This window comes from Balaenoptera borealis (genome assembly GCF_965194805.1).
Source record: "Balaenoptera borealis genome assembly, chromosome: 1".
NCBI classification, from domain to species: domain Eukaryota; kingdom Metazoa; phylum Chordata; class Mammalia; order Artiodactyla; family Balaenopteridae; genus Balaenoptera; species Balaenoptera borealis.
This window is the reverse complement of record NC_138860.1, coordinates 87,990,600-88,018,311: the sequence shown is the minus strand read 5'-3', so window position 1 is coordinate 88,018,311 and position 27,712 is coordinate 87,990,600. Positions and strand designations below refer to the sequence as shown.

The 27,712-nt window shown below is 39.5% G+C and overlaps 1 protein-coding gene and 2 long non-coding RNA genes across 7 annotated transcripts; 1 reads left to right on the top strand and 2 right to left on the bottom strand.

Annotated features, from left to right (window-relative positions):
• Positions 1 to 164: 164 nt before the first annotated feature.
• On the bottom strand, positions 165 to 17,519 carry PRKAB2 (protein kinase AMP-activated non-catalytic subunit beta 2; the record flags this gene model as incomplete). Of its 5 annotated transcripts, none has more annotated exons than XM_082367911.1 (8): positions 165 to 4,746; positions 6,826 to 6,894; positions 7,570 to 7,703; positions 11,680 to 11,800; positions 12,037 to 12,130; positions 12,925 to 13,091; positions 16,637 to 16,819; positions 17,080 to 17,198. In XM_082367911.1, 7 exons carry the CDS (start codon positions 16,790 to 16,792, stop codon positions 4,669 to 4,671), a joined length of 819 nt encoding a protein of 272 aa, XP_082224037.1. In that variant the 3' UTR covers positions 165 to 4,668. The 5 variants fall into 5 exon arrangements, with proteins under 5 accessions (XP_082224037.1, XP_082224038.1, XP_082224039.1 ...); XM_082367912.1 differs by having other exon boundaries at positions 17,071 to 17,197; XM_082367913.1 differs by having other exon boundaries at positions 16,637 to 16,842; positions 17,080 to 17,097.
• LOC309616987 lies at positions 13,098 to 16,629 on the bottom strand. The gene is made up of 3 exons (XR_014237705.1): positions 16,228 to 16,629; positions 15,793 to 16,019; positions 13,098 to 15,457 (listed from the first exon to the last, which is right to left on the bottom strand). It is a non-coding gene; the product is annotated as an uncharacterized lncRNA (long non-coding RNA).
• On the top strand, positions 17,467 to 24,673 carry LOC309616954. Its single transcript, XR_014237659.1, has 4 exons — positions 17,467 to 17,605; positions 19,417 to 19,470; positions 19,547 to 19,656; positions 24,505 to 24,673. It is a non-coding gene; the product is annotated as an uncharacterized lncRNA (long non-coding RNA).
• Positions 24,674 to 27,712: the final 3,039 nt, after the last annotated feature.

The following is a 27,712-nucleotide window of genomic DNA, read 5'->3' as shown; positions in this document are numbered from 1 at the left end:
GGAAAGGTGGCAGATGGAGGGATGACACCATGTGTCCCATATACCTATTACTTTTCTCTTTATTCGAAAGTATCTGTGTGGCAATTTACATTCTTTAGATCCTGAGGCTAACTGAGTGGATAGGTCTTGATAATATAATCAGTAATCAATGAAGACCTCAAATATTATTGCTGTATAATACTTTTATTCAAGTTTTATGGAAAAAAACCCCTCACATTTCTGTATGTGTTATATCACACAATTTTTAGACACGTCAGAGTCCGGTGAAAAATTACATTTGGAGAAAAGCTTTAAAATTCATTCTTGTATGCCACTCCTTTGTGAAATACTGAAAAGCAGCTCTGTATCGCAGCACTAAAGGTTACAAAAAGCACCATGTAAAGGAGGACTCACATATTTAATTCCCTTTATAGTCTTATTCCCCCTTTATAACAGAGCTGTACTCACTCAAAATACTTCAGTGTAGTAACAACCAACATTCTCCAATTTACCAAAATTCAAACAAGTTTCACATATGGGGCCCAGTGTGGAGATTAGGACTAATCAACATTAGTGAGCTTTGGCTGTTGTAAAACCGCAACCTGGGTAGGTGTTCTGTAGATGGGAATAGAAAAGAAATAAGATGATGAACACATAATGTAATACTTATAGTAGGTACCTCCTCGACCATTTTAACCTGACTATAAAATCCACATAGCATTTAGTTTTTCATATCAATCTTACTGCAAAAGCACTGTGCTACACAAAATTCGACTCCAACTAATGTTGGAACTAAAACAAAATTTAATTTTTAACAAAACTTATTCATTCAAAGCACAACTGAGTAAAGCAAATCAAGACAAAGCCCAAATTTGAATCCTAGAGGGATTCCACTGCGAAGAATTGGATTTCGTAAGTAACAGACTCTTGGAGTTTTTTCCTTTTCTTTCTTTTTTCTTATAATTTTTAAAGATTTGGCCTTTTTACTCCAAAAGTTTGAGTTCATTGCAGAAATCACAGCCCTTCAACCTCCAGTTGTGACTGGTGCTTAAGGAGAGACAAATGCCTAGATCCAGAGTTTTAAAAGACCCTAACTCCTATCCCTCCCAGGTCCTCCATCCCATGGGTAACTAGAGTCAGCAGTTCCTAGAAGACAGCAACAACTCAGCTTTAAGGATGAGTCACAATAATGCAGGGACCAACTGTGTATCTGCTCTTAAGCCTAGGCCCCAAATCACTAGAACGTGAGGATTTAGAAATCTCTGAGAATAGAATGTATTTCAAACATACACAAACATAGACTATTGCATATCATTTTTAGTTGAGGTCAAAAATTTAAAAGCTCTACTTCCCCAATTAAAAGCAGGGGATTCTATCATTAATATGTCTCCTTCATTTATACCCAGATTAATATAAGCCCAGTCTAGAGGTAACACTTCTTTCTGAATTTAACTTCATTTTAGCAGCATATGTGGAGTACCAACACTTTTCAAAGATTTTATCTCAGATCCATTAGGTCTACAAGACTAGAAATAATTGGGGTGAAGTGAGTGGGCCTGGGTTTGTAGGATCCTGTCAGAAACCTCTCTTGGATTCTTCTTTTACAGAGCTTCTTTACCATGTATAAGCATTGTTTTAAAAAAAAGCCAACACTGTTGAGGCCAGGTATGACCTTCAGGGGTTTTGCCTACAGTGATTAAATCCCATTCAACTTTAAGCTTAAAACAAGCTAATAACCATGACACAGAAGTTCTCCTTACCAGCAAGATGACTAATATTTGTTTTAGGTAATGTTTGACTTTAGACCCTGGTAAAGTCTGCCTGACACGTGAAGTTAAAGCACAACATAGAAGAAAGTGTAGAAAATAGAAACAAGAAAAAGATTTTTTATACCGTAAATTCTGTACAATGAAATCCAAAGACACCAGTATATGTTTGATTTAATTTAAAAAAGGATATTTTTAGTTCTGAGTTACTTAAGCCTTAACTTTCCTAGTACCACTCCTCAGCTCAGTTACTCTTTCTTTTTCCCATAACTCCTAAACCATGATACAGTTCAAGAGTCAGCCCTCCCTAAGAATTACATTCTTACTCTTTGACTGTGAAACTCTTACAGGCAAAACAAATAAGAAAACCCTAAAAAATTTTTTTTCCTTTATTCATTTTCAAAATCTGTCAAATTCTTCTGCAGAAAATAAACTATCCCTTTAACCAATATAAAAAATGAGTGAGCTGTACTCTTGGGTACCTTCCTCCCTCCCTCTCAACCTTCTAGAACAGTTTCTAGGGGACAGACTGAGAGTATGATAGGAATTCTCAAGGCCATGGTATGTTAATCAGCAGTACAGAGAAGGGACAGGGCTGAATGAGTCATCATCCAATTCCTCTTACTGGTCCCTTTCCATACCAGCTGGTAGGCTCCACTTTCACATCTGGCTGAAAGATTACCTCAGAATTTGGAAAACTGACACTTTCTACACATTTCCAGATTAGAAAGATCTGAAGGTCACCAGCACCAAAACCTACTGTCACTGGAGACAGACCCATTTCACAGAAGCCTCTGGCCTGAGAGAAATTGAAGGAATCTCTTTTCCTGCCACACTCTAATGATCTATCTGTGCAGAATAGAGATTTTAATACAGGAACACACAGACAATTACATGTCAATACTGCTGACAAGACATATGAGTACAACAAAATCCTCTATGTAACAACCAAGATTTTAAATCCTCCTAAGTGGCCCACTTGTTTAATGGGTAACGGGAAAAACAAAATTCTAGTATAACTGAAGACAATGCAGATCCTGAGAGTTGGTAGTAACAGAATTTGGCCTGGATTTTTTAAATGGCACACCATTCTAAAAGTGATTGGAACCATAAAATGTTCTCCACAAAAGCCTTTTGAGGCAGATGGTGGCCTTGAGTGGCTAAAGCAATATTTACTCTCAGCAATTAACCACCAAAGCACTTAGCAATTTGCATTCCCAGCGAGACAACAATCCCATACCCTACTGCCTCACACACAGGATCTAAGAGTTCTACATACCCGAAGACAACTGTATCATCAGCTTTACATGGGAAAGACAGGCGGTAGCTAATTTACCTGTGGGTGCCCTTTCAGTGGGGCTGGGCTCATCTTAGCAGTCAAGGAGCCTCTCCAGCAACAAGTTTAGCCTCCTTCAGTATTGAATGTTTGGCTTGTATTTATCTGTAATGGAAGAGCCACAGAAACTTGGGGAAAAGTATCTTATCTCTGAATCTCAAGAGTGGATTGAATAGATACTTTTTACTCCGCAAATGGAAATCACTGACCCCACTTCATCAACAAACACTTTCTGGAAGATACAGAAGAACAAGATAACTCTTGTTAGCATTTAGTGCATGAAAGTGATACTTTTCATGGCTGGGAACACGAAGGGTAATTTCTTGCCTCTTGGCCTAATGAATCTTTAAGTTGAGGGACACTTTTAGGTACATGAAATGAGTTTGAATGGGTCTGTATCTAGAGCAATGTTTACTGTAATGATGTACACAGAGTCAGCCTCATTAATGTAAGACTGTAGGGGGCTAGACTAGAGAAGAAAATATTGGGAGCAATTTATCATAAGCCTGAAGTTCTCCAAATGCAGTCTCTTAAGACCAATGAAAGGCATTTTTTGATAAAAGAAAAATGTAGGCACATAAAAATCTTCCAAGGACGAAAGACAGGAAAGTTTTCCCTGGTTTCACTCCTACCTTCAAAGCTATCTGCTCTGTGAAAGAAAACATGGAATCAGGGCCAAACCAGGTGGGAAAAAGTATGGGAATGTGCCAATACAGCCTAAACTGTGGCACCAAACCAAAACAAAAAAGTAGACCTGCATTCTGCCTTTCATATAATGCTGAGCCATATTTTCTTCAGTATAAGTTAAAATAAGTGGTAACAAAGTGTCATGGGCCTGTGCTGAGCTTAAAAAGGAGACTTTCTGGCAGCCGTAGTCTGTAAGGTGGGTCAGGTCTCACACAGCCTTTGAAAGGGGTCACTTACCCACTGAGTTTTGTGTTAGGCAAGGGTCAGATATAGGATCTGAAGGAGGTTAACAAAGCAAGAATGTGAAATGAGAGGAAAAAGGGTTCTTGTGGGGCACCTGGTATCATATAAAAAACACAGATTGTGCACATACTCTGGGAATACAGAGAACCCATGCAAGAAAAGCTGCTCCTGCAAGGAGGCAGCTGGAAGTAGGGCAGCAGTCTGGCACAAGTCCATCCCTTGGAGAGCCAAGGTAGCAGTGATAGAATCTCCACCCAACAAGGATCCTGAGTTTGCTCTTCATTCACTTTAGGAAAAAAACTTCCTGTTATGGTTCTTCCTGCAGCTCTCCCCAACAGGTCTTGGTGAGTTCCCACAGGCAGAAAGAATACATCTAGCTAGGAGGCTTCCATTAACTTTCCTCCCGTGTGCGTGTGCGTGTGCATGTGCGTGCGTGTGTGTGTGTGTATATATATGATTTTTTCTTAAAATAAATTCCATGAACTCCTAAAGCTCTCATTTGCAATCAAACGCAAAAGCAGAGCATCCTACTCAGAGGCACTGAAACACACATATTAGCCTCAAAGCAAATCAGCCTTCCAGCCCCAGGTAAGACTGGTCTAGTCCAGAAAGGCAAGGGAGATGTTTCTGAATCCTGGGAGGCAGGAAGGAATCCCTTCAGATGGGCTTGTACAGCAGAGTAGTGACATACTTCTTCTTGTAGCGATGGGTTGCGCTAAGGACCATCACACTGTCCTGCAAGGGAAATAAACATATGTAGTTAATTCACTAGTTCAGGATGTAGGCAGCTGTTCCCAGCCATTAATCCTTCACAACTGCTCACTTTTAACACAGTTAGTTTGATATTATAAAAAAAGGTTGGTTTTGGATTCAAATCAATTTAAGTTTTGATCCTGACTCCAACTGTTACTCTATTTGTGACCTTGAGTAATCTACTTAATGTCTCTAAGTCTTTTTTCTCATCATTACAAAGGATAACACCTACCGTTAATATGGCTCTGATGATTACATGAAAATATCTGACACAGAAAGTAGGTGCTGAAAAAATATTAGTCTCCTACCTCACTTCCTTCCCCACCTCACCTTCAAATATTGGGCTTAAAACTATCATGGAAAAAAAGAAATATCCTGATATCCATTTCTAGAAGGAAGTCTTAAAAGCAATGAGAAAAAAGGGTAGTGATCCTTTTGAAAAACCATTTCCAAGCCCCATTTAATACCAGGGATGAACTTTAAAAAAAAGTCATCTCTGATCAAGAGGGGACTCAGGAATCATCTTCTATCCTTGAACAAAGTGGACCCTAAAATCCTCCTTGGAAAGACACTCAATCCAATGGATCAATTCCAAACAGCTTAAACAATCTGAGAGAACCAGGGATAGGTCAAGGCCAAGCTGAACCACAACAATCAAGACCTTAACCTGGGTCAGAACCAGTGTGAAGAGTAAGAGGTACCATTTCCCAAGCGGTGTTACAGACCGTGGGTGTACCATAGAAAGAGATGGCAGACCTGTGGACATCACCTGATAGCCAAAGAGCAGATACAGGAGGCAAAATTCAGTTAGATCACAAAGAATCCAAGCAAATCCAATTAAGAAACCAGTGCCTCTTCCTATTTTCCTCTATATTGTATCATCTACAATGAATACTTCTCAGATTGACATTCTGTGACCACAGTATGCAGATCACAGCCTAAAAATGACAGAAGCAAGGCAGGTAAAAAATTCAACTCCAGAAAGAGTTTGGTGGAAATGAGAAGTGGGTGAGAGAAAGACCTACTTGGAAGAACCAGCCCAGTGGTCTCTAGGAAAGGACATGGAATGAGGATGGGAGGACTGGACCTCAGTTCTCTCTCTGGTGCTTACTGGCAATATGACCTTCTATGAGCCTTAGTTTCTTTTTCTATAAAACAGGGTTAAAAAATAATACTTATCTCACAAGGTTATTATAAAAATTAAATTCAATAATATATATTTAATAAGTACCATGTAATCTGTTAAAGACAGCTGTATCAGTGATTTCCCTAATCTGGCTGCACATCTAAGAAATATAAGCAGCTTAAAAAAATTACCGAGGCCCATCCTAGATGCACTTATTCAGAATCCCTGGGGATGGAGCCTTTGAATCTATATTTTCACAAACTTTCCCCAAGTGATTCTGATGATGTTCAGCTTAGTTTGGTAACTACAGAACTATATAAAATATTATTCCAATAGCCAGACCACAAAGACATGACAAGACTGAACAGATATTTTCAATCCAGAATCTAAAGCAGCAGAGAAACCAAGAAGCATTCTAAGAGTTGGAACGGGGATGGGGGGGACAGGGCAAGTCTGGTCACATTTCTCCTTTACGAGTGTATAGGAAAGATGCAAGCACTTGGGTATATAGGACTCAGGCACCTGAAAGCAGCTCATGTCCACCTTTAAAAAAGTGGAAGCCTTAATATCACATTCAAGCATTCTTCGAACTGGAAAGTAAACTTGCTTTTTCTGTAAATGAAATCCTAGTACTATGAACTCAAACTTAATTAAGTAGGTGGTGCAAAGGTTATAGCTACCCAAAAAGAAACCAGGAAGCAAAAAAGTCCATTCAATCACAGTGCAATTTAGCTAGCCAGAACTCAGATATTGAGACTAAAACAAACAAACTCACCCACTAGTTAAAAAAAGAAACAACTTCTCCTATAATTTGACTATTACTGCCAGCTTCAGCTTCAGTGAAGTAGCAGAGCAAGTAGCCACTAGGGAACACGTGTTCAACTCTTCCCCTCCCATTTTGGGGAACTATGTGAAGAACCAGGCCCACCACTTACCTTAATGGACAGTGCATAGAGATGGTTCAGCATAACATGATTGGGCTCGGGAAGCAAGGCTGGATCACACTAAGAGGGGTAAAAAGAAAACAAACCAAAAAAAACCCACTAAATGGGGTTAAATGCACAATCCTAAACCAAACAGTTTATTCCTACTCAGAGATCTTTGGGACTGTTGAGAAACTCAAAACTAGAATGTATTATTTCTTTTAAGTAATGCACTCATCCTAGTATATATAAATAATACATTCTCATTACAGAAAATCAGGAAAATTCTGAGTCCAGGGCAGAAACCCTTAGCCTCACTATCTATTCATCCTCTTTAATAGACCTTGCCCACAACACATATAGAAGATTTGTGTAAGAGGCAAAAATAATCTTAGTGGGAATCAAGTGAATTGACTAGAAATGTAAATTATATGCAAAATATACTTCTTTTGGATATTCCCAAATGATAAATACTCCTTATCTTATGTTGGAATAGAAGTCTTAGAAACTGGTTCTAGCAATCCATAGCTCTGAGCCTGATATATTAGGACCAAAAGACAACTATGAATTTTGATAACAGTATTTGGAAAAGTCGCAACTCAGCCCTGGAAAAAGGAACTTGTAAAGCTACTGATACGTATATGATTTATACTCAACAAACCTTTGTAATAATCCCAACCTCTAGGATTACTACACTGTAGCTCAAATGGTCCTGGTAACCCCCAGATGCCCCAGCAATACTCTTAGGATACTCACAGATATATTAGTGTCCTTGTTAAGAATAACTTGGAGAAGGTGAGGAGGCAGGATGGGTGGGGATTTGAATCTCTCCTCTGATCGAAACACATACATTTCTTGACCATAAGGCCCTGGGGGTGAGCTGGAAAGGTCTGGAAGATATTTATTCAAATATAAGGGAAAGTTGGAGAGCTATTAAAGATGCATGAAAAAACTGTCAGTACATGGCAGCTAATATTAAATATGGTAGAAGTCAAGAATCATAAACTTGTGACTTGTTGGGTCTACAACTGTAAGGCAAACAAAGGAAAAGTCTGCGTCACCCTGAACATAAATCATGAAGTTCCTCAACATGGTAACATGACATGAAGGATAGGGGAGGAGATGAGGGGTAAAAGATGTATAGGTTCAGGGAAGAGCTACTCCATCTATCAATCGTATGACTTGGGACAAATCCCTCTACTATAGTCAGTTTCCTCATTCATAAAATTAAAATAACAATCTCTGCCCTATTTCACAGTGCTTTTATAGGAATCAAATGAGACAACAGATGTGACAATGCCTTATAAACTATCAAACAATATGAAAATATTAGATTTGTTCTTTTTTCCAGTCAAGCAACAACAAGGTTATAAACTCTAAGACTACTGATACTACGATGACTGCAACAAAAAGGAAAAATTAATAACAATGTAGTAGTCATTAGGGGAATGCAAATCAGAACCACAATGAGATCCACTTCACACTCATTAAGATGGCTAGAATAAAAAAAGACAGACAATAATAATTATTGGCGATGATGTGAAGAAATTGGAACCTTTGTATTATTCCCATTGCTGGTTGGAATGTAAAATGGTGCACCACTTTGGAGAACAGTTTGGCAGTTCCTCCAAAAGTTAAGCACAAAGTTACCATATGACCCAGCAATTATACTCCTGGATACATGCCCAAGAGAAATGAAAACATATGTCCACACAAAAACTTGAACACAAATGTTCATAACACCATTATTTGTAACAGACAAAAAGTGGAAACAATCCAAATGTCCGTCAGCTAATGAATGGATAAATAAAATGGTATATCCATACAATGTAATTTTATTCAGCCATAAAAAGGAATGAAGTAATTATATATATTACAACATGGATGAACCCTGAAAACATTATGCTAAGTGAAAGAAGCCAGACACAAAAGACCACATAGTGTATGATCCCATTTATATGAAATGTCCAAAATAGGCAAATCCATAGAGACACAAAGTAGATTTGTGGTTGCCAGAGGTGGAGGGAAGGAGGCAATGGGAAGTGACTGCTAATGGGGATGGGGTTCCTTTTGGGGGTGATTAAAATGCTCTGGAATTTGGACTTCCCTGGTGGTCCAGTGGTTAAGAATCCACCTGCCAATGCAGGGGGACAAGGGTTTGATCCCTGGTCTGGGAAGATGCCACATGCCGCGGAGCAACTAAGCCCATGCGCCACAACTACTGAGCCTGCACTCTAGAGCCCACAAGCCACAACTACTGAGCCGCGTGCCTAGAGCCCGTGCTCTGCAACAAGAGAAGCCACTGCAATGAGAAGCCCACACACTGCAACGAAGAGTAGCCCCCGCTCGCCGCAACTAGAGAAAGCCCGCGTGCAGCAGTGAAGACCCAGTGCAGCCAAAAAAAAACACAAAAAACAAAACTCTGCAATTATATAGCAATGATGGTTGCACAACTCTGTGAATATACTAAAACTTACTGAATTGCACACCTTAACAGAGTGAATTTTATGGCATGTGAAATTATATCTTAAAAAAAATGGAAAAAATGTATGCAGACAAGAATAGAAATACACAAAAATGAAGAGAACTATAATTTTTTGCTTAAAAATTTTTAATGTTTTTTACAGTTTCTAGTAAAAAGGATTTTAATAACCAGTTCAGCATAAGAACTCAGATTTCAATTAAATATATGTGGGACAAAAGAAAAGAGCAAAAATACTGTTACATTAAACAATATCTTAAAAATGCATAGAACCTGAAACTTTTCAAAGTACTCTCAGTTATTTTGTCATGGATCCACAAAAACACTCTTTGCAAGTACATAGAACAGTTTTTTTTTTTTTCCCTTTCCGTCAGAAAAAAAAATGGTTGTCATTTACCCAAAGTCACAGACATGGCAAAGATGGTCACTGAGTGCAGATTAAAACCCATTATCTGAAGATTCCTAATAAAATGTATTCTAAACCCTACCTCAGTGGATCAGGAAATTGGGTGAAAGTGGGAAGAGAGAAATATCAAAAGTATGCTAGTTCTCTTTCTCTATAATTATGATTATATGTCTTATTCTTTGGTTGCTTTGCTAGAATCATATAATGCAAAAATTTAGAGTAACTATTGACCTCATCATTTATTTCAGTATTTTTTTTAAAAAATTGAACCATCTTTTCCCCTTTTATTTATTTATTTATTATTTATGGCTGTGTTGGGTCTTCGTTTCTGTGCGAGGGCTTTCTCTAGTTGCGGCAAGCGGGGGCCACTCTTCATCGTGGTGCGCGGGCCTCTCACTATCGCGGCCTCTCTTGTTGCGGAGCACAGGCTACAGACACGCAGGCTCAGTAATTGTGGCTCACGGGCCCAGCTGCTCCGCGGCACGTGGGATCCTCCCAGACCAGGGCTCAAATCCGTGTCCCCTGCATTAGCAGGCAGACCCTCAACCACTGCACCACCAAGGAAGCCCCTAATTCAGTATTTTTAAACTCTTTTAAATCTCTGCACCACCAGTTAAGAAAAATGTCCAGCCTTACTTTCTGAGCTTATATAATGAAAACAATATCTTTGTAATTTTCCTAAACAATTATTATACTATTGATTATTCTTTTAGAAACTGCATAAGCCACTCTTGTGTCCTGAGATTTTAATATGTCTCACTTCAGGTATTGTGTCTCCTCAGCAGTGAATCGCTGAGAGTCTAAGCCTCTGATTTTACTGATAAGGAACCAAGAACCAAAAAGGTTGAAGGAGTTGTCTGTGATGGCAAAGCTAGTTAGTAGCATAGGCAGGCTTTGAACTCACAAGGGAGAAGTGTGCTTACTGGAAACAGTTCTTTAGACAGCCATAGCCTTTATTGTAAAACAACAAAATTGGTAACTGTGAGTATGGATAGCAAATCACTTTTCTGGTATTATAGCTAATGTAAGTAGAGATGAAGGCCTTGGAAAAAGCATTGGGAGAAACAAAAGGATACAGGTCTTTTCCTCTACGAAGGGATTTTTTTTTTAACCCAAAACTTACAAAACTTCAGTTAACATATAGACAAAAGAAATGTGAGGTTTTGGAACTTCCCTGGTGGTCCAATGGGTAAGACTCCATGCTCCCACTGCAGGGGGCCCGGGTTTGATCCCTGGTTGGGAACTAGATCCTGCATGCATGCCGAAATTAAGAAGCCCACCTGCTGTAACTAAAAGATCCCACGTGCCGCAACAAAGAGCCTGTGTGCCGCAACTAGGACACGGTGCAGCCAAAATAAATAAATAAATAAATTTTTAAAAGAATTAAAAAAAAAAGAAATGTGAGGTTTTTATAACCCTTCCCCCCCCCAAAACTGCCATATATGTAGGGCCCTATAAAATTATAGAACTGCCAACTGAGCTATCAAACTGGCAGGATTAAGCTGAGGCAGCTAAACGAGGCATATGAGACACAGCTAGCCCCTGCTAGTTGATACTCTCAAAGGTCAATGAAAAACTTGAAATATTACTAGAAATAGCTTTTTAAACTATAGACCATAGCCCATTAGTGGTTTATAAAAAGAAAGATAAAATAGAAAATAGAGTGCTTTACATGTAATAAAGGCAAACATTATACTGTAAGACTTGTGTTACTGTTGTGTGTGTGTGTGTGTGTGTGTGTGTGTGAGTGTGTATTGGGTTACAGTGTAAACCTACTGGTTAAAAAGTTTGAAATCAAATACACTAGACAGATGTTTTTCTTGAAGACGGGGACCTAATGTTTATAGGAGAAACATATACATACAATTCATAGGATTCCTAAGGAGAAAATGAAAAAACACAAACAAAAACCACTCTTGGGAAGAAACACGCATTATAAGAAAAACAGATCAAGAAAGAGCAAATACTACAAAATTACCTCGACAAGATGTCTCTGAGCTTTCCATTGAATCTAGCTTTAAAGCATCAAACACCTCAAAATCAGATTTCTTGACATGGATCAAATTGTTAATTGTGCCAAGCTGACTGGTAACCACAGGCTGAAACAATGAATGGAAAAAAAATTCATGAATCCCCATTTCAAATACATCTGTTCTATTCAACTCTCCTCTTTTTAAAAGGGATCATACTTGGCACCACCATCTTTTATCAAGAAACAAATCCAACAGTATAGGAGCCTATCAATCCTGACTGCAATGATGTTTGACACCAAGGGGAATGATAGTTTAAAGGAGACTGTTAAGTCACTGGTTACCCTCAGAGATCAAGGCCTTACCTCTGATGGATCATGAACCCACTGTCCATCCACAAAGAACTTGTACTGGTGCTCTCCCTCAGGGAGGTCCAGGATGGCAACAAAGTCATTATGGCTATAGAAGAAAACAGAAAGTTAAATAGGCCAAATTTCTATTAGAAGACAGAATATAAATGTAAAAACCACGAGGCAATCACAATATCATACCAATTATCTCCCGCATTCTTAAGTGATTGCAACCCCTGGAGTAAAAAATAATTTATAAACCCATTCTCCTTTTTTATATCACCTTGAGCATGTATTTGCTAGCCCCTCCCAATAACTTTAGTTCTTAACTAATATCTGGAAAAGAACAATAAAGATGTTAATCCTCTCGAATGTTCCACCTTAGTACAACTATTTTGCTTCAGCAAAACGGATCCCTCATGAATGTAAATAAGATAGCAAGTAGGTTCAGGATAAGAAGTGCCTCAAGGTACCCTTCCATATTTTGGTGAGCAGATTCTAGGAAATTACCTTTATACAAAGGGCCATAATCAGTTACATAATTCACTGTTGCTCTGCAAGCAACAAACAACATTACTACCTAGAACTTTACAGTGTGTTTTGTTTCAGTGCAGAAGTCAGAGCAACTGGACTCAGGCAGTTATGGAAGACTTCCCACAAGCATAGAAAGGACTTGTATTAACACAGTCCTAAAGAAAATGACATTCTAAGTGGTAAAACATCTCTGACTCACTATGAGGTTAGAAAAAAATGTCACAGATGTAGTTATTGGTCACAGAAAATGTTCTAGAGAGAGTCCCTAGCAGGTAGAGAGGAGTAGTCCAGCCAGGTCTCTCTCCTGAGAAAGGAAATCAAGTCTCTACTCCTGGACCCTGTAGACTCAACCAAGACACTTGTCTTCACCTCTTAATCAGTGGAATCTTGGTGCTCCAATTGTTGAAGGACCCAGAGATGAAGACCTCCTTGCCTCCTTCAGACCAGCGGATAACAGTGGGCCGGGCCTGCTGTGTGGGCTTTACGGAGTCCTCCAAATCCTGCTGCCATGATACAAACTCTTTGTCCCCAGGGAGCTGTAAGAAGGATTAGGTCATCCCTAAATTGTGACCCAGGAATTCTGAAAAGGTCACTCTCCTCCCCAGGGCAGAGAGGGGTGCTATGTTTCTGCTAAGGACTAATAAGCCTTGAAATTAGCACCTAAATCAGATTTTGAACAAACTATAGAAAAAGAACTCATCTAGGACCAAAATGGTCAACTGGCTTATGCTCAAAGGCTACCCAAATCACAGCCTAACTTCTGAGTCTGCATATATCACTCATTCTTTCAGAACCTTAGGATTTCCCTTAAGAAACAAACAAACAAAAAACCTTACTTCCTCTTACCAGATTAACTCATAGGCAGACAATTATGATATGCTTCTGAGTGTCTCTTAAGAGAAAAAATATGAAAATAAAGTATGGTTCTACAAAAAATAACTAAGTTAACCATGTATTTTTCACATGCAAATATGAGCAGCTCTCAATTTATCAGTTATAATAGAAATTAGAGATGCTAAAATTCATAAGTAATTCATAACCTCCACTTTAGTTAATAGGTTACAAAAGGACATTAAAAATGTAAAAATCAGATCATTGGTTTCATAAATTTTGAGAAATGGTTATGAAATCTTACTTGTTCACCTATGCCAGGTTTATACTAGTTATTTCAGGAGTAGGGATGAAAATTCTGGAGCTCAAGAAGCATCATATCAAAAACACAGTTTCCTTTAAAAAAGTGGTTCCAATATCAAATGAAGTATGTAGGGTTCCGGAAAAAAAAACTGACTCCTTACTTAGTTTCTTTTCATTACCATCCTTCAGAACAGGAATTGGCAAACTATGGCCAGTGAGCCAGGTGCTTTTACAAATAAGGTTTTATCAGAAAATAGCCACACTCATTCACTTACTCATTTTCTACAGCTGCTTTCATGCTATAATGGCAGAAGTGAGTAGTTGTGACAGAGACCGTATGGTCTGCAAAGTCTAAAATATTACCTATCTGGCCCTTTATAGAAAAAGTTTGCTCACCCCCACTTCAGATTGGCTTAAATGACTTTGGTAAATAAGACTATATGGTACCAAGCCAAAATATTACCAAATAAAATAATGTGGGTTAAAAAAAAAAGGACTAGTTTATTCATTTGGGCTTTACTTTCAAAATGGCTGAGGCAGACTACCTTCCATACTGTCTCTCAATATTCCTCAAAACTACACTATGAGATACCAGTAGCAGCATAATCCAAAGCAAGCAGAGAAAGAGAATTGAAGGAACTTTCACATTATATAAGGAAGTGGCTTAAGAGAAAAGTTTGATCTCCATTTTCTCAAAGCAATGAACTCTTATTTGTCAGGCTGCATTAGAATTACAGAAATGTTTACATATGCCTAACAATTACATATGCCTCAGATTCTGATTCAGATATAAGGCCTGGGAATCTATTTTTAAAAAGTTTCCCAGACAATAATACTGAAATTATATTAAAAATAAAGAAAGAAACCTCATCTTTAGAGATACATCCTAAAATATTTACAGATAAAGTAATATTTGATATGATGGTCTGGGATTTGCTTCAAAATAATTGGTGGGGGAAGAGTGGATTGGGGTATAGGTGACATAAATTCATTCATGATTTGATCATTGTTTAAACTGGATGACAGTTATATAGGAGTTCATTACACTGTTCTCCTGACTTTGAAACATGGAAAATGTTTCAAATTTTCTATGCAGTGTTCAAACAAATCTCAGGTGAGTCTAATGTGCAAATAGGACTGAAAACCATTGAACTAGTCCACCGAAGAAGGCTGGCATTTGAAGCAATGTAGGCCCGCCTGCCACTGTTTCTTTTATTTACTTGTATGATTTAATAGTTTCAGTTTAGAATTTGAAAGCTACAAACTATTAATATGCCTAGCTTTGGAAGAAAGCCCTTCCACGTATGACATGACATTTCTGTGGTAGGCATGAGTGCAGCTGACTAGCAAAAAGATTGTTTACTCCAAGTTAAATAGTCAGCAAAATCATCAGGAAAAGAGGCAAAACAATTAGAATTATAATTGAAAAATGTTTAAGTGAAACATTGAGGGAAGAAATAGATTGAGAACTATAAAATCTTAGATTTGGAAGTGACCTTGGGAATTATTTGAACCAATCTTCTTATTTCACAAATGTCAAGATTGAGGTAAGGGAAAGAATGATCCAAAATAGGCTCCATTTCAGATAGAGCAACCTGGCTTTTTATTCAGGACGCCGATTACTGCAGTCACAGCTTGACAAATACACTGTACTTAAATCCTGAGTCATCAATGTAGGAAATTGGTAAAAATACAATCACCTTGAGAAAGCTCTGAAGAAGTAAATTCAGATGGCTGAGGAGAGGGCCCAAATGTTGAGGAAGAAGTCCTGAAGTGGGAGAAGGAAGAAAGGAACGAAGAAGAAACCCCAAGAAATCACCCTCACTTCTCTTTGTCATTATGTTCTCAATTGTGATCCAAGAAAATAAACAGTAGAATCCACATTTCATGTGTTATCAACCTGGCAAATTATTGTCTATTTACAAGAGTAAATAAAATAAAACCCCAGATGGGTGGGACAGGATGAGTGATAACATCAAACCTACCCCAAACTCCCCAACCCCTCCATTTTTCTACTTCATTCTAGTCAGACTACCAGGAGGAATTAATGTATTTAATGCCTACAGCTCTGAAAGTGATTAGAAACATTCGAATGGTAATTACATTGCTGTCAGCTCCATCTATCCTTTCTGTAGGGTGAATACAAGTTGCCACTTTCCTGAAAGTCCTTGATTGAGAGCAAGGTCTTCAGGGCAACTGTGGGTTGTCCATTTTCAGCCGCGGTACGGTAACATTATGAAGTACTACCGGAAATTAGATAAATCCTGGAATTATTTGCTCTCCCACTTGAGAAGCAGCTGGATGTGAAAGAAGCAGCTCAGCCAAGACAACTGTAAAGTATGAGATGAAAACTAAGCAGTCAACCAAATAATGTCCTTTATTGATCCCCAAAACTAGAAGAAAGTATTCGTATAAGCAAGTGGTTGCTGCTCGCAGCCATGCCAAAGGGGAAGAGGATCTGAAGTGATGAGCTCCCAGAAGGGCAAAAATGATACTGATACACAACAGTTATCAGGAAAAAGAAATTCATTTACCTACCTCAAGGCAAATGTGAGGAAATGCCGCCTATGGTCAGCAACTCGGGTAACCTACCCTCTTAAGTTTTTCACCAGGGCTCACAACCTACAAATTCATCAGTACTCTAGAAGAGGGCACCCGTCCGTGCCTGTTAGGAGAACCAAGGGCGACCGGGCGGAGGTTTGTTGGCCTCATCCTAAAAATGTGGCCAAAAGAGTAGTCGAGTAACAAGAACTCCGCCTCTATCTCATTTTGAGACAGCACCGCGAAAGAAATTACCACTCAATATCTCCGTCCCCGAAAAAAGCCTTTAATTCTAAAAACCGTAACCCAGGTCAGTGTGATAAGAAAAAATCAAAATAGGGAGGAGGAGCCCTGACACCCAGACTACTGCAGCATCGCCACCAACTGGGGGCGTGGGGACACTCACCTTGGAATCCGGCAGGCTGAAGACGCTGGGGTCATCGGTGCTCCCCACCATGATCTTATGTTCCTTGCCCGGGGCATGGCCGCCGGCGCCCTCGGCGCGCGCAGCCTTGGCGCCGTGGCGCTCCCCGGCCACCCGGTCGCTGGTGGTGTTTCCCATGGCGGTGCAGCTCGAGTCGGGGGCCACCTGCCGTGGGGAACAACACGGGGCTAGGGACACCCCGGCGGTCGCGTCTGGGGAGCCCCTGGCCCCGCCCCTACGTCTGGGGACCCGGGCAAGGGAATCCCCGCCCCAGGAAAGCCGCGCGCGGGGGAGCCCTCCCTCCCTGCCCTCCAGGAACCCCCGGAACCCCCAATCCCAGTTGCCTGCTGCTCAAGAAACCCGCTTTCGGAAACTCCCCCGCACGCCCCGCGCTCACTGCCCAGGGGCGCTCCCACCCCAATCACCTCCCGCGATGCTCTGCCTCCTCCCGGGACCAATGGTGCGATGGCTGTTCTGCAGATAAGGCCACCAATAAAGTTATTGAAATTGAAGCCACGCCCCGGGCTAGCGACCCGGGTTTCCTCCTAAAATGGCTACAAGGCCAGAGGCGCGGGGTCGCCCCGCGCGCGTTCCCTGCGGCCGCGCCGCGGCAGCGCCCGGGGCCCGCCGGCCTCTCTAGCCACCGTCGCCTCGATGGTGGGCAGCCGCGCGCAGCCTCCAGTGCCAGGCGGGGGCGCCGGTTCCGCAATCCGCCGCGTGCGGGGCTGGGACTGCTTCGCTGGCAAGACTGCGCCGAGATCTTCGGTTGCTTGAGCCTCAGGGATTGCAATCTGGTGGGGACGGTCACCGAAGGACACGGGGTCCCCTCACGGGCTCTGGTGCTCTGCACCCGGTGGAGCGGCATTGCTTTTTCCCCCGCCCCCTCACCTGGCCTCAGGTTCGCCAAACGTTTTCATTTTGTAGCGTCTTTTCGACAGGCATCCCGGAGAGGTGAGTTCCTATAGGGAATAAGAAAACGGACTTGCAACTGATAGCTAAGGAAGTAGTAGTGGTAATTGCTCGAGGTTAAAACTAAGTGCTATGGGGAGCAGTCAGCCTGACTGGGTCCCCAGGGAAGAGGGAATAATTAGGAGATAAATTTTTTTTAAAATTTATTTTCATTTATTTATTTTTGGTTGCACTGGGTCTTCGTTGCTGTGCACGGGCTTTCTCTAGTTTGGGTGAGTGGGGGCTACTCTTTGTTGTGGTGCGCGGGCTTATTGCGGTGGCTTCTCTTGTTGCGGAGCATGGGCTCTAGGCGCACAGGCTTCAGTAGTTGTGGCTCTCCGGCTCTAGAGCGCAGGCTTAGTAGTTGTGGTGCACGGGCTTAGTTGCTCCGCGGCATGTGGGATCTTCCCAGACCAGGGATCGAACCAATGTCCCCTGTATTGGCAGGCAGATTCTTAACCACTGCGCCACCAGGGAAGTCCCAGGAGATAAATCTTGACAAATTGTTAAAATTAGTATAAGGAGAAGGAGAAAGCTATTCTAGGCTAAGAAACAGCACTTGCAGTGAGCAACCCCAGAAGAAATGAACTTCAAGAAAGAGAGCAACAGAAGCATCAGAAGGAATACTTAGGTAGAAAAGGGCAACGACAGTCTTGTTGGAGCAGATTCAGGTTTCTACTGATAATTAATGGGACTTCTGTGGTATTTACTAATTCTTACTTTGTATTATGACTATATGCATGTCTCACTACCTACTAGAAACCCTTGTCACTCAGCATGTGTTATAGTGACCAGCAGCATTGGCATCACCTGGGAGCTTGTTAGAAATGCTGAGTCTGAGGCCCCATCCTACAGAATCAGATTCTGCATTTTAACAAGATCCCCAAGGGAATGTGTATACACATTAAAGTGTAAGAACCACTGCATTGACAACTGGCAGAGAGCAAATCTAGGTTTGATTCTTCTTCATGTTCTTGCATGCACGTTGTACAGAGTAAACTTTTAATAAACATTTGCAGAATGAAGGGTACATGAATACTGTTTACTACATTTATAACAGGATAATTGCACTTAGTCTTAAACACAGCCAGGAATGGGGAACCCCAAGTCACACAAGGCCACCCTTTCTGAATGAGCAGCTCTATTTGTTAAAAAGTTCGTTTTATATTAAGTTGAAAACCCATCCGCTTAAGTCCAACAAATACGCTGCTCCCCCTTTTGTTTTTGCTCTGCCCCTAATAAACTCAGTTATTCTGTAGCTCTTAACCAAAGACAGTTTGCAGAAAAAAAGGTACTTTTTTTTTTACTGCAACCTTTTGCTCACCCCTCCAAAATCATTACTGTCTAGTTACCTCCTTCTTGGATAATCTTACCCACCCTTATTCCCTGAGTTCCTTTCAATCTTTCCACAGGACTCTGAAGCAAGGCCCTTGAAGGACTAATACAATAAACATTAACTTGTGTACTGTTCAGCTTTCTAGCCCCAGGGTGGTTTCTACATGCCAAGTAATATGTCCCTAGTATGTATTTCCTTACAAGTGTCAAATCAGCATAGGAGAAGCAAATCTGCTTTGGGGATTATTCATGACACTGTTCTGCTCTAATAGCATTTATAAATCGGTCAATAGTTAATAATAAAAGTCAACTTGGCATATTGTGTATTTTAGACATAAGACAAAAGTAATTTGACACTGTAGGAAGGATTAATTGCTTCTCCCTAGTCCCATGTTTGTTTGTTTTTTCCTTATACTCAGGAAAGACTAGGTAAAGAAACATGATCTCTTAACCAACACCAGTATAATTTCTCTCTTCAGGCTTAATGCTGTTGCCCCAGTGTCCTTCCTTCTAGAGGGAAGGAAAAGAAGAAGGTAATAGGCAAAATAATTGGTGGGGGTTCTCTTGATGTTACTGTATCTCAGATGTCATTGCCACTTGTCTCCTCAGATAAGCCATTCTGCCTGATAAACTGAGGCGAATAATGGAGAGCACAGGGGGCTTCACAACACAGTATACTTTTATGCATGCTGCTAAAGGTGTCCTACTTCCTCTAAGAGGTGAGGATGGGGGAATGGGGGAAGAATATATCGATTTTACAGAACTGGATGACAGGTGAGATTAGGCATCTGGAGCTGTACTTCCCTGTCTGCTCCCCAGTTTGCATCCCCACTTGTGATCAGGAATGAGTGTGACATCTCATCTTGGTGATTTCCATTTCAAAAACAATCTGATCTTTTTTATAAAGTTAAACATACACCTAACATGCAGTTTAGTAATCCCACTCTTAGGTATTTATTCAAGTGAAATAAAGACAGGTTCACACAAAAACCTGTACATAAATATTTATTTGTACAAAACATATGTGGCTTCACTCATTTTCACCCCAAAAGGTAAACAACACAAGTGTCTTTTGCCTGGTAAATCTATAAACAAAATGTGGTATAGCCATAAATGGAATACTGCTCAGCAATGAAAAGGATTAAACTCTTGATACACACAACATGGATGAATATCAAATGCATTATGGGAAGTGAAAGAAGCCAGAGTCTATTTACATGACATTCTGGAAAAAGCAAGACTTAGGGTCAGAAAACAGATCAGTGCTTTCCAGGAGTTGAAGGTGGGAAGAGGGGTTGACTACAAAGGGGCCTGAGGAAATTTGGGGGAGTTATAGAATACTTCTGTGTCTTGATTGTAATGGTGTTATGCATCTGTCAAAATTTACAGAACTGTACACTAAAAAGGGTGATTTTATTGTATGAACATTATACCTCAATAAAAAATAAAAACAATTTAATACCATTTAAAATATCAGCTTTAGGAAGAGGAATGATACAAGTTTATACACAAAAGAGATTACTCAACCACTGTGGAAAGTAATTATTTTTAAAAACAAATACCATTGATATTAATTTTTTCCAGCTTTATTGAGGTATAATGATAAAATTATATATATTTAAAGTATGCAGCATGATGACTTGATGTATGTGAACACTGTGAAATGATTCCCACAATCAAGGTAATTCACATCTATAACTTCACACCTCTGTGTGTTTGTGTGGGAAAATGCTTAAGATTTACTCTCTTAGCAAATTTCAGGTATATAGCACAGTATTATTAACTATAGTCACCATGGTGTGCTTATTCATCTTATAACTTAAAGTTTATACCCTTTGACCAACATCTTCCCATTTCCCCTAACTCCTGACCCCTGGCAACTATCATTCTACCCTCTGTTTCTCTGAGTTCAACTTTTTTTTTAGATTCTAGGTATAAGTGATACAATACAGTATTTGTCTTTCTCTGACTTATTTCACTTAGCATAATGCCCGCAAGGCCCATCCATGATGTTGCACATGGCAGGATTTTCTTCTCATGGCTAAACAGTATTCCATTGTATATGTATATGCTACATTTTCTTTATCCATTCATCTTTAGACAGATACTTAGGTTGTTTCCATATCTTGGCTACTGTGAATAATACTGCAGTGAACATGGGAGTGCAGATATATCTTCATTTCCTTTGGATATATACCCATAAGTGGGATTTCATTTCCTTTAGATATATACCCATAAGTGGGATTACTGGATCATATGGTAGTTCTATTTTTTAATTTTTGAGGAATCTCCATACTGTTTTCCACAGTGGCTATACCAGTTTACATTCCCACAAAAGCATGCAAGGTTTCCCTTTTCTCCAAGTCCTTGCCGACTCTTATCTCTTGTCTTTTTGGAAATAACCATTCGAACAGATGAGGTGATGATATCTCATTGTAGTTCTGATTTACATTTCCCTGATGATTAGCAATGTTGAGTGCCTTTTCCTGTACCTGTTGGCCATTTGTATACCTTCTTTGGAGAAATACCTATTCAGGTCTGTGATATCATGGTTTATAATAGGAAACATATATTTGGTCTTTGTCCCTCTTTCTGAAATCCCAAAACCCTTGGCATTTCCTAAGTGATGAGAGCATTAAAGGTGTTTCTTGTTAGGTTAATGAAATGCCTTTTGGACTGAACCTAAGAATGGGGGCTGTTGTCAGGAAAACCAAACACATGATGAGAGGGTTGGAACTTTCAGTTCCACCCCGACCTCTGGGGAAGGGAGAGGAGCTGGAGGTTGAAACAGTTGCCAATGGACAATGATTTAATCAATCATGCCTGTGTACTGAAGCCTCCACAAACCCCCAAAAAGGACAGGAATTTGGAGAGCTTCCAGATGGGTGAACACATGGAGATTCATGGTGAGTGGCTCGCTTGGAGAGGGCATGGAAACTCTGAGCCCTTTCCCCATACTCTGCCCTCAAGGAGATGGATCATAACTGTCTACCCCTTAGGTATGGGCGGAGCATATTAACTTCCTTCCAAAGAATACAATATAGAAAAGGGGAAAAAAGGATAACTTTACAGTGGAGAAACTTCATAAACACCACCTCAGCCAGCTTAACATCATTAGTGGGAAGTCAGTAGCAGTACCTTTGATATAAGGTGATGAGAATAGCACTTTACCTCTCTAGTTTTCCTCCTGACAGCCCAAACCCCTAGACTAATCATGAGGAAAAAATATCAGACAATCACAAATTAAGGAATAGTCTACAAAATACTTAACCAGTACTCCTCAAAACTGTCAAGATCATCAAAAACAAGGAAAGTGTAAGAAACTGTCACAGTGTAAAGCAGCCTAATGATAAGGAGTAATGTGATACCCTAAGTGGGAGCCTGTGATAGAAAAAACATTAGGTATAAAGTAAATAAATCAGAATAAAGTATGGAACTTAGTTCTTTTCAAATTGTCAAGGTCCTGAAAGAAACAAAACACTGAAGAACTGATGAAGATTAGAGGAGATTAATGATACATAACAACTAAATGCAATATAAGATCCTGGAACAAAAAAGGGAAATTAGTGGGAAAAGTGGTGAAAATTGAATAAGTGATTTAGTTACAGTTTTATATCAATGTAAATTTTCTTGTTTTGATAATTGTTGTAATGTTATGTGAAGTCTTATCTTTAGGGAACCTGGGTAAAGCTTATACAAGAAGTCTTTGTATTATTTTTGCAACTTTTCTGAAAGAATGAAATCAGTTCAAAATAAAAAGTTTTAAAAATTACTAAAGTAATCCAAATAGCAAAACACATGAGGAAGCCCAGTGACATGATCTTGAGTCAGAAGACTTTTTTTTTTTTTTTTTTTTTTTTTTTACTTTTTGGCTGCGCTGCGCAGCATGTGGGATCTTAGCTCCCCGACCAGGGATCAAACCCGCATCCCCTGCATTGGAAGCGCAGTCTTAACCTCTGGACCACCAGGGAAGTCCCAGAAGACTCTTCAAATGAGAGCATTTGCACCCAAAGAAATAGAGAAAAAGAATACTCTGAAGAGAGCTTTAAAATAAGTTTATTTAAAATCCTCAAGGAAGGGAAGATGCTAGTTTGAATACACCCCAGCTCCACACCACTCTCATCCCAGCCCAATTTTCATAACTCAGCATCTCTTGGTTCTGGTAGATAGTAGAGACCTCAGAATCTGTTCAAGTCCTGACAGAAAGAGCAATTACAGGTCTTCCTCACCTTTTGGCTAAATCAGTGGTTCTCAAACTTTACCATGCATCAGGAGGGCTTACTAAAACACAGATGACTGGTGACCGGAACTTCTGATTCAGTAGTCTGGGATGGGGTCTGAGAATTTCTATCAAGTTCCAGATGATGCTGATGTTTCTGGCTCAAGAACCAAATTTTGAGAAACACTGGGGCAGGCAACAGTCTGGAGACCAGTATGGGAGATCCCTAATAAAAGGCAGGATAAGGAAAGAGTTAGCCGACTCTTGGAACCATAATAGTGCTTCCCATATCTCCAAAAATAAAGAATTAAAACCAACCAGAATATGGGGAACAAATCTTCTATACAGAAAAATTCCACATGTATGTGTATATTGCCTTCTCAAGGAGGTGGAGCATAACCCCAGGCCTGAGGTTGCTTGTCCTTCGGAAGGCCACCTCGCATCTTTGGCCGATGGCTGGTGTCTGGGAATTTGGATTTTGGGAGGGTTCTTACCACCCCAGCTGATAAGAGTGGCTCTCTGTGCCTATACTATGTAACCGTGTGGTTTATACTGAACACCTGCTCTCCTTCTGGGAGTCTGGAATTTTGATATGTGCTGGCAGAGGGTGCCTGTGTGACTAGCCCTCATTACAGACCTTGGGCACAGAGTGGAAAGCTGTGAAAGTCTTCTGACTGCTTCTACTTTCTTAGAGAAAAAAGAAGCAAGGTTTAGTGGTCATGAATTTAAGACGTCAGATGAGCACAGTGATATTTTTGTCTTGCCATATTTAAGTGTTTTAATGCAGGCACATAACTAAAGGTAATGCTTAGCCAAGCAAGTATGGAGGAAAGGGCTAAGGAATTGAGAGTGCATGGTAGGATATGATTATGATGTTGGACCATGGCTTATAGACCATGTAGGCTAGGAAGTGAAGATGGAGCAGGTTGATAGAGGGCATGAAGTGGAGTCAAAAAAGTGGAGTTAGAGTACTGGAGTGAATGTGCTGAAAAGATAAAAGGTTTTGGAGAGTGGGTTGCTTGAAATCGAGATCTTGATGGTAATGACATAGGTAGATTATAAAATCATTGGAATGAGAAGGTCATTGAAGTGAGAGGCCAAGTGGTAAAGGTCTGCCTCAACACTCATACTCATTCTCCCCTCCTCCTTAATAACAGAACCTTGATTTTACCTGGACACATTGCCTCTCCGTATAAAGACACGTTTCCTAGCCTCCCTGGATATATGCTAGATATATGTGACTAAATACTTCCAATGAGATCTAAGTGGAAATGTTACATGGAACTTTCAGTAATTTTCCTTAAAAGGGGCGTGGCCTTCTTCTATATTTCTCTTTTCTTCTGTGTAGAATGTCCATATAGTGGCTGGAGCTCCAGCAGCCATCTTGGACCATAAGGTAGAAGCCACATGCTGATAGTGGAGCAGAAAGAGATGCTGTGGAGCTATTATACCATTTCAGGACTATCTTCCTCCAGACTTCTTCATATGAGAGGGAAATAAACTTTAACCTTGTTTAATCCATTGTTACTTTGGGTTTTTCTATTATATGCAGTTGAATCTAATCCTAACTAATACACTGTATTGGTGAAAGTATTACCTACACAGATGTGAACTACAGAATAATGCTGCACATCCATGTTCATGGCAGCATTATTCACAACAGCCAAAACATGGAAACAACCTAAGTGTCCATCAGTGGAGAAATAGATAAAGAAAATTGTGGTGTATATACACAATGGTATATTATTCAGCAAAGAAATGAAGGAAATTCTGCCTTTGCAACAACATGGATGGACCTTGAAGGCATTATGCTAAGTGAAATAAGTAAGACAGAGAAAGAGAAGTATTGTATGCTCTCACTTCTATGTGGAATCTAAAAAACAGAACAAAGCACCTGAACTCATAGATGCACAGAACAGATTGGTGGTTGGCAGAGGTGGGGGGTGGGCAAAATGGGTGAAGGGGGTCAAAAGGTAAATACTTCCAGTTAAAAGATAAACAAGTCCTGGGGATATAATGTACAGCATGGTGACTACAGTTAACAATACTGTACTGTATATTTGAAAGTTGCTAAGAGAGTAGATCTTTAAAGTTCTCATCACGAGAAAAAAATTTGTTAACTATTTGTGGCCATAGACATAAACTAGATTTACTTTGGTGATCACTTCATAATATATATAGAAATTATTGTATGGTACACCTGAAATTAATATAATGTTATATGTCAATTATATATCAATAAAAAGTTGAGGTTAAAAAAACTGCTGAAAAAATTAACTACAGGAGTAGTTATATATAGAGAGAGGTGGAAAGCTTGGTGCTAAAATCTTCACTGAATGAAGAGGAGTAAATGGGAGGTCCGTAAATAATTTCAAACAGGAGAGGTAGTGGGTGCTTTAAAGAAGCTGGGGAATTTGAGAAAGCAGGGAGAAACAGCAGTGAGGACCAAGGCAGCAAGGAGGATCAAGGAAGACATGCACCCCACCTTCGTTCCTGTGCTAAGATATTTCCTTTTTAAATCCTGTGTTTGACTGAGGAAATAAGTTATGGATAGGACATGTCACTTGTGTTTCAAACCAAACAGAATATTAGAGATGACATACTGACTCAGATCAATGATCTATCCCAGAATATTTTGTGGAAGAACATGCTTGCCCCACAGACATTTCAAAATGTTAAGTACCCCATAATCTCAATAACTTTTTAATAAAATAGTGAAGTATTATTATCTATTTTATTTACTCCTTTAAAAACTCATCCATATTTTTATCTCCCATGTTGAACTTAATTAATTAATCGTTTAATTAATCATTGATTTACTGAGGTCTTACTGTGTTTCAGGTACTATATTAGGCACTAGGAACATACAGATTAATTACAAAGTATCTTCCTCAAAGAAATTTACTAGTTCAAGGAGGAACTAGGTGACAGAAACAATTGACATTATATAGTGTGACAAATGATAGTCACCACATATAATTGAGCAATATACCAGGTGCAGTGTGAAGCATAAAGATAGGTCACCTATTTCATCATGGAGATTTCTAGAACAGATAACAGATTACGTGAATCTTGAAGGTGAAATAGGTTGGGCAAGTGGAAACATACGAATGTATGTAGAAACATGGAAAAACACAGCACTTTGGGAAATTCCAAGTAGGCAGCTTGGAGGATGTTTGTATAGTATTATACATTATATTACTACTGACAAAAGTAACCATGCACAGATCCAGTATTGAGTAAAATTATCTCATTCATGAATGTACTTGTTATTAATATACCATACATTTTGCTAGTGGAGACTATTGGCTTAATGTGCTCAGCTATAAGAACTTATTTAAGTATTTTAAGAAAATGTGTCTTTTGACCTCATATTACCATTTTCTCCTCTCTACAACTGTAGTCTATACTTATTCAACAAAGGAACAAAATTGCTATAGTAAGTAATAGTATGCTTTATTAGAAGAACTTAATTTGTAGAGTAATCAAGGGAAAAGATAGTAATTTAAATGAATGGTACTATCCTATATTCTTCCTCTTCTGAGAAAATTCCACTAGACTATGCCTCTGGGTCAAATCCTGAACCAAAAGAATACATTTCTTTTTTTAAAAAAAAATTTTAAAATTTTAGAATAGTTTTAGATTTAAGAAAAACTTGGGAAGTTAGTACAGAGTTCCTGTATATCCCACACACAATTTATTTTATTGTTAACATCTTACGTTACAGTGCTACATTTGTCACAACCAATAAACCAATCAGTACATTGTTATTAACCAGAATCCATACTTTATTAATATTTCTTCAATTTTTACTTAATGTCTTTTTATGTTCCAAGATCCCATCCAAGGTACATTGCATTTAGACATCAGGTCTTAGGCTCCTCTATACTGTGACAATTTCTCAGACATTCCTTTTTCTTTGATGAGCTTCACAGTTTTGAGATGGTCAGGTATTTTGTAAGATATTCCTGAACGTGGGTTTGTCTGATGTTTTCCTCATGGTTAGACTGGGTCATGGTTTTAGGGAGGAAGACCACAGAGGCAAAGTACCCTTCTCATCTCATCATATCAAGAGTACATACTATCCACATGACTTTACTGTTGATGTTAATCTTGATCACCCAGCTGAGGTAGTGTTTGTCAGATTTCTCCACTGTAAAGTTATTTTTCTCCCGTTACCGCTCTTTGGAAGGAAGTCACTCTATGCAGCCTACACTTAAGGAATGGGGAGTTATGCTCCAACTCCTGGAGGGCAGAGTATTTATATAAATTGTTTGAAATTCTTCCATATGGGAGTTTTCTCTATTCTACCCCACTTATTATTCAATCACTTATTTATACCATTATGGACTGATGGGTATTTTTTATACTTTATATTATAAACCAATACTAAGTTATTTATATTGTTCAAATTGTTCCAGCTGTGGCCATTGGGACCACTTTCGGTTGGTTCCTGTGTCCCTGTGACATTCCCCCATCGATTTGCTTTTTGAGCACTTCCTTACTTTCTGGCACTACAAGAAAGCATTTTTCTGTATAATATAATTGGGAAAATG